Source organism: Somniosus microcephalus, chromosome 9, assembly GCF_052327205.1.
Source record: "Somniosus microcephalus isolate GS21.2 chromosome 9, FLI_Smic_1.0, whole genome shotgun sequence".
Lineage (NCBI taxonomy): Eukaryota > Metazoa > Chordata > Chondrichthyes > Squaliformes > Somniosidae > Somniosus > Somniosus microcephalus.
In genome coordinates, this window is record NC_140995.1 from 207,423,453 (window position 1) to 207,430,709 (window position 7,257).

Genomic DNA, 7,257 nt, shown 5'->3' on the forward strand with positions numbered 1-7,257 from the left:
CTCCTTAAACCCTACCTCTTTCATCTGCCCTAATTTCTCCTTATGTGACTCGGTTCAAATTTTTTGTCTTACAATACTCCTTGGGTCGTTTTACTACATTAAAGGCGCTATATAAATACGAGTTGTTATTGCCCACTCACTTAACCTGTCCATATCCCTTTGCAGGCTCTTTGTGTTCTCCTCACAGCTTACTTTCCCATCTAGCTTTGTATCGTCAGCCAACTTGGATACATTGCACTCGGTCCCTTCATCTAAGTCATTAATATAGATTGTAAATAGCTGAGGCCCCAGCACTGATCCTTGCGGCACCCCAGTTACAGCCTGCCAATCTGAAAATGATCCATTTATCCCTACTTTCTGTTTTCTGTCCGTTAACCAGTCTTCTATCCATGCTAATACATTACCCCCAACCCCATGTGCCCTTATCTTGCGTAGCAACCTTTTATATGGCACCTTATCGAATGCCTTTTGGAAATCCAAATATACTACATCCACTAGTTCCCCTTTATCTACCCTGCTAGTTACATCTTCAAAAAACAAATAAATTTGTCAAACACCATTTCCCTTTCATAAATCCATGTTGACTCTGCCTAATCTTGGTGATTTTCTAAGTACCCAGTTACCACTTCCTTAATAATGGATTCCAGCATTTTTCCTACAACTGATGTCAGGTTCACTGGCCTGTAGTTCTGTTTTTCTCTCTCCCTCCTTTCTTGAATAGTGGGATTACATTTGCTACCTTCTAATCCGCTGGGACAGTTCCAGAATCTAGGGTGTTTTGGAAGATCACAACCAATGCATCCACTATCTCTGCAGCCACCTCTTTTAGACATGGATTCAAATGTGAGATTCTCCATTTATGATGAAGTGTTAGCCTCGCAGTAAGGAGATGGGCAAGCGAGCGAGCATTTACATCCTCGCAGGGAAAGAAAATCAAAGGACTTTTTATTTGTGCATTTTCTGGCAATCTGCTGAATATGAGGAATGATGTGAGAGCAAGTGGTCTGTGTGCCTGTCCGTTGGCTAAGGAGTGATGTGTGGCTCAGAGAAATGGCGTTTGGGGCGGGTGGAGAAGGAGGAAGGAGAGTGGGTGTAAAGAAAGGAAGAGACTGTGAGTGTATTCTGTATCTAATGATGCAATTTTTTGCCTAAACAAAAGCTGAAACTTTACATTTTACATTTGAACTGAAGGATAAACCAAGCCAGCGATTAAATAACGTAGAATTGCTAAGCTGAAGATATACTTTAACTTCCTGTTAATTTTTAGTTTATTTCGGTGTTCTTTCTAAATCTGATAAGGTTTAAAATGTCAAAGTTGGGCACTTGTTGATTGATGCATTTAAAGTTTGATTAATGACCTCAGTTAATTTCTATCTACGCACTTCATAGATTTCTTTCGAGGGCCCACAGTGCCAAACATTCGTTTAGGTGGCCTGGAAATTGTTCTCCATTTCACAGCTTTTGCTGGAAAGATCTTCATGCGAAGCTATAAGTGAGTTGTCTGCAACATGTTTCCTATTTATGTTTAAAAAGTAATCACTCGGCTCTGGCCCTTGGACACTAATGGGGTGATTTTGCTAATGGGGTGATTTTGCCAATGGGGTGATTTTGCCAATGGGGTGATTTTGCCAATGGGGGCGCGTTGGAGGCGGGACTGCTGCTTCTTGGGTTTTAGTTCCACCTCCATCAACTTCTGGCCAACCCATACTATTTTCCCTTGATTGACCTTGTTAAGCCCGCCCTGCCCGGGATGGGCAATAAATGCTGGCCTTGTCAGCGACGTCCACAACCCACATGAATTTTTTTTTAATTAGTTGATTAGCTCAAAACCGGTTTTAATGGTCATCTGAAGACGGCTTATTCTGCCAACAGAATTTGAAGTACAGCTCACTTCACGAGGTCCTTGTATTAGTGGGGGATACACAGCAGTCATTTTCCATTTTTTAAAGTTCAAATCCTTCCTGAAGTATTCCACAGCCTCCTGATCTTACTATATGTGAACCTTATGTGATATTCAGCTGTTTGGGTGGGGTGGGGGATGGCGGTTAGGTTTACTTTCCATAACCGCCTCCTGATTTTTGCAGTGTTATGGCATCTCTGCACCCATCTCAGCCTCAGCACCTCTACCACCTCCAAGCTCCCCTCCAAGTCACACACCATCCTGACTTGGAAATATATCACTGTTCCTTCATCGTCACTGGGCCAAAATCCTGGAACTCCCTCCCTAACAGCACTGTGGGAGTACCTTCAACACACGGACTGCAGCGGTTCAAGAAGGCGGCTCACCGCCACCTTCTCGAGGGCAACTAGGGATGGGCAATAAATGCTAGCCTTGCCAGCGACGCCCACATCCCAGGAACGGATGCAAAAAAAAGTCTTAGCTTTCCAGCAGTTCTTCCAGGATCCAGACGGCAAACCCGAGGCCTTCCAGCAGGGGGCAGTCCCACCCTGCATAATGTGTTTAAATTTGTTTGTATTAATCAGCTTGCTGATTTTGCTCCTGATCAAAGACACAGTAAATCAATTAATAAGCCTAATGTAAACATACCTCGAGAGGGGACCTGGACTCTGACATGTACAAAAGCCCAAACTGTCAGAGCACTTGCAGATTCCAGTTACACAGCCAACAGTATAGGAGATATAACAGAAATAGCTGGCAACACTCAGCAGGTCAGGCAGCATTTGTGGAGAGAGAAACAGTTTTTTCAGGGCGGTGAAGTTATCGGCCTGAAACGTTAACTCTTTTCTGTTTATATTTCAGATTTCCAACATCCGCAGTATTTTGCCTTTGTAGTAGTCTAGGAGAGTTGATTTCTCCAATAGCTGAGTATTCTATTAAAAATTCAAGAGTTTTGTTTTATGTACCCTAAAGAAGGTGCAATTTACCTCGTTAAATGTTTATTTTGGAACCTGTGCACAGTTGCTGTCACGCTAAAGGAATAGCGTACTGATCCAATCAGATTTCTAACCAATCTGTACATTTATTGCTTGATGAATTATTTTATTTTAAACAAATAGACATTGTCAATTTTGTGCAGAACCTGATCTAAACTGAGCTCGTTGTGTCACGCCCAACTCCGGGATAAATTATTGAACTTTTGTTGATTACACTTGTTTTAAATTAGTTGCTGTAGAAGTGTGGTAGGTTGGTTATCTGAATTAAGCATACTGGCTCTTTTACTACAGGTCTGCATCAGGGTCATGCTTCAGTTGTGATCAGTGAATTCTGTCCTGAAGAGGGGTACAAGCAATCAAAATGGCAAGAGATGAAATCTATTTGACTTTATGCCAGTGAGACTTGAGAGTTACTAGATGAGAACTCTATACCTAATCACACGGGTGCTGATACTAGTTAAACTTGGCCTCCGATGGGATTCATACAAGGATACATGAGGGCGGTGAAATTCCTCTTGTCTATAATACAGGTAGACTATCCTTTATCCGAAAACCTCAGGACCAGCCGTGTTTTGGTTTTCGGAAAATTTCGGATTTCAGAAGGTATTTTATAAGACTGGGAAATTTGTCGGGGGGTGGGGGTCGGCGGGGGTGGGGGTCGGGGGGGGGGGAAAGAATATCGGACGGGCCGCTGTATTGTTGGGTTCACACTCCCGGTACCTCCTTCACACTGCCCGGCTTGGCCTGCAATCTCCTACCCAGGAGGGAACTCTGTGACCCTCTGCCCTGCTCAGCGTAAGTCGTGCGCACGACTTACGCTGAACGAAAAAAGTTTCGGTTTTTAGAGGTTTTCGGTTTTCGGAAGTTCGGATAAAGGATAGTCTACCTGTAATGGCAAAAAGGTCAACCTGAATACGCCACTTGATTTCCTGTCTTGTGTTTGCAGGACCAATAGTATTCTTGAGTTTGGCTGGCAGCATGAGAGTCTATATCATTGGAATGATTTTTAATATTTGTATTAAAATAGCAGCCTGTCATATTGCTTAGTCTTTGCTCCGCCTTGCAATTACTGTGGAGCTTGACTAATGAAGATCTGCCTCATTCACAGGGTCCTGCTGAAGAAGTCTGGTTGCAGAACACCCAGGATAGAGCTGGAAGAAATGGGGCCTTCCTTTAATTTTGTACTAAGGAGAACGCATTTGGCATCTGACGACCTCTACAAGAAGGCTCTTAAACAGCCAAAGGCGCTTAAGGTGAGATGAGCAAACACTCAAGTTAAGGTTCAAGGATAGTGTTGAGTTTTGGAGCCTGTTTTTGTTTTACCTTCATATAACCATTAAGGAACTTCAGTGTGATCTTGTGAAATTGGACACTTTTGTGACCGAATTAAGCATGCCAACTTGAGGTCCCTTGGGATTCCTCAAAGATTTATATGGATTGGGCTCGTCTGCCCTTGTGGACACTACTGAGTGTGTCCTAATCAAACGTTCTTTGATCTGATTGATCAGAGGGACTCTACATTACACAGACACAAGACTTTTAATATAGATAATCAGGAGCGCTGTTTCACAAATTTGGCCTATTATATGAAAGGTCATATAATAGGTCATGCTAGGTATTTGCATGAGATACCTAGCAAAAGCTAGGTGAAATATTGAGGCAAGTATTTTTTTTTTTGTTCTAATGCGAGGGTTCTGTAGCCTATTGGTTTATGGTACTGGACTAGCAATCCAGAGGTTGAGAGTTCAGATCCCACCATGGCATGTTAAGAAATTGGATTCAGTAAATGTGGTCCTTTGTGGGCTGGCAGCAGATAAAATAACTGAAAGCTGCCGGAGTGTAAAAAAAACCCCCAACTGGTTCACTAATGTACTTCAGGGAGTGGGGCCAGCCACCCCACCCGGTCTGGCCTACATGTGACCCCAGTCCCCCTGCTACATGGTTGATTCCTAGTGCCCTCAGGGCAACTAGGGATGGGCAATAAATGCGGCCTTGCCAGTGTCGCCCACATCCCAAGAACAAATATGTAACGAAACTATTTTTAAAAAGCCGTTGGTGGAATGGAGAGCAACAAGTAAGCCAGTGTCGGAGGAAGGATGCGGGCAGGACTGCACAGCTGTAGGAAATCACTGAGGTAAAATGAGGCCATGGAAGGATTTCAAAGTGAGGACAGGGATCTTCACGTCAGTTCACTGGGGAATGTGTTCTTGGCAGCCACCAGGGGGCAATAGAGTGTACAACCTTGTGTTGAAGACTGGAGTTGCAGCATTTTGAATGAGTTATAGTTTGAGATGACTCCCATGGAGGTCATTGGAGGCGTTGCTGCTTATTTATTTCTGTTGATTAAATTGCAATTAGTGGAAAATACAGCTTTGATTTTGTTTATTTCAGGCCTAAATGTGAGGATTGGGATTATTGCGGAAAGAAAACTCTCTTCTGTGATTAAGTTTTGACCTCTTTTTGCTTTAGGCGAAGAAGAAGAAGAATGTTTCCCAAGATGTGTTTGGAACAACATATGGCCGAATCCATATGGAGAAACAAGACCTTGGCAAACTGCAGACGAGAAAAATGAAAGGACTGAAGAAGAGGAAAGGAGAGAAGAAGGTCGTAGATGATGCGGCAGAGAGCAGCCCCAAAAAGGCAAAAGTAGAGTAAAGGGACTGCTGGAAAATGTGAGGAATTTCAAGTGATTGAAAGCAACTGAATTTTTAGCACCAGCGAGCACAGACCAAGTAAATGGACAAATGTATTGATGCGGACTTGCATACCAGTCAGTGTGTTGATATAAATGGCTGTGTTTTTGTTGTTGCATCATGGACTGATGTTTACAGTATTTCTTTTGGTGGAGCAAAATATCAGGTTTCTGTAGGGTGACCTTTCCCTAATGATTTGGAAGCTGTACTGTTTGAGAAAGCTGCCCTTGTAGAGTTGTTTGACCCAAGGGTTTGGCAATTAACCTTGCATTGCCAGATTACATGTAGTTTCAAGCTGCGCTCGTGCTTGCTTTAGAGTGGCAGGTGTTAAGTTCAGAGACACTCCGGCAACTCGATACTGTTATTTACTATTAAGTAGTGATGTGAAGTATACATTTAGCAAAATACAAATCAGTGCAAGGTGGAACAGATATAAAGAAAAGTTCTCAATGGCATAATTACCTTTCATCATAACTGCTTAAAGCAATAAAATTATTCTTTGGGTTTTGGAAAACAAAATCCTGGTTACTAGCAAAGATAACTCAGTCGTTTAATTGCTTTCAGTAGCACTTTGTCGTGGTGTCTCTTGTGCTGTCATCCTCAAGTTAGGAAATTCAGTGAGTTTTCTATCTGATCAAATTCCAGTATTTTTTATTCATATTTCCAGCATCTGCAGTATTTTGCTTTTTGTTACAGTATAAGGAACCTGTCTTGTCTTGAGTAACCACCGCCTTCTGAACTCTGATTGAAATTAAATGAGGATTCATGCATCCATTCATAATGAGGACTAGCATTTAAAATGGCAGCTACTGAACAAAATGCATGGATATTTTGGCCAAGGACAATTTGTATTCTGCATAACATTAAATATAAGTTTATTGTCCCATAGAACTGGCTGTGCAATTGCAATGTCCCTTTTAAACCATTTCAGATATCTTCAGTGGGAGGTTGTTGACAGATTCCTAATTACCAGAAGCGCCACACAACACCTTCTACAGAGGAAATGCAGTGGATAACTGTTCTGAGTGAAGAAGACTTTGCTTTTTCTGTTCTACCTTATTTTTTGGTGTTATAACATCATAACAATGTCAGTTTTGTATCTGAAATGTATTTTCTATTTGTTTGACATGAATGCCTCCTTTTTTCCTCGCGAACTCGAGGAATTATTGGGATGTGACATCTCTATGGTCTTACTGTGGCAGCTACGTAACATTCAATTCGTTTTGATATGAATTTTACTCAATTTTGGACAAAACCATTCTGTATTTTGTTGAGGCCAGTCTCCCAAAATGCAATCATTGGTAACCCAACTTGAGAAATAAATTTGTTTTGAATATGATGCAATTACAGAACTTCATCTTAAAACAGCAGTTATGATGTTAATGTCCTCTGTGAAGTCCAGAGCAAATTTCTCTGCAAGATCTTTTGTGCCCTCTCTCTCAGCATAGGAAAGGTCTTAAAGCGACTGCTTATTGTAGTCAGGAGAGAATTGCTTTGGATTCACTCCAGTTTTCTTTGTTTTGGCTTGTTTTCTGATTGCAATCTCCCAAAGCAGAAAAGCAGTTCATTCTGTACGGCATAATTGAATGAGAGGGAGTATTGCCTACATACGAGGATATTTCTGAGCTTCCAAATTGATGAAGTCATGTTAACATATTTAAAGAAATTA

General features: G+C 41.8%; 1 protein-coding gene across 1 annotated transcript in view; it reads left to right on the forward strand.

The window, feature by feature from the left end:
* The window catches only part of rpf2 (ribosome production factor 2 homolog), a 28,182-nt gene extending 21,255 nt beyond the window's left edge, over positions 1-6,927 (forward strand). The window contains exons 8-10 of the mRNA XM_085997820.1: positions 1,390-1,492; positions 4,004-4,148; positions 5,365-6,927. Of these exons, the coding sequence (XP_085853946.1) occupies positions 1,390-1,492; positions 4,004-4,148; positions 5,365-5,550 (434 nt within the window). The 3' untranslated portion in view covers positions 5,551-6,927. The remainder of the gene's footprint in view (positions 1-1,389; positions 1,493-4,003; positions 4,149-5,364) is intronic.
* Positions 6,928-7,257: the final 330 nt, after the last annotated feature.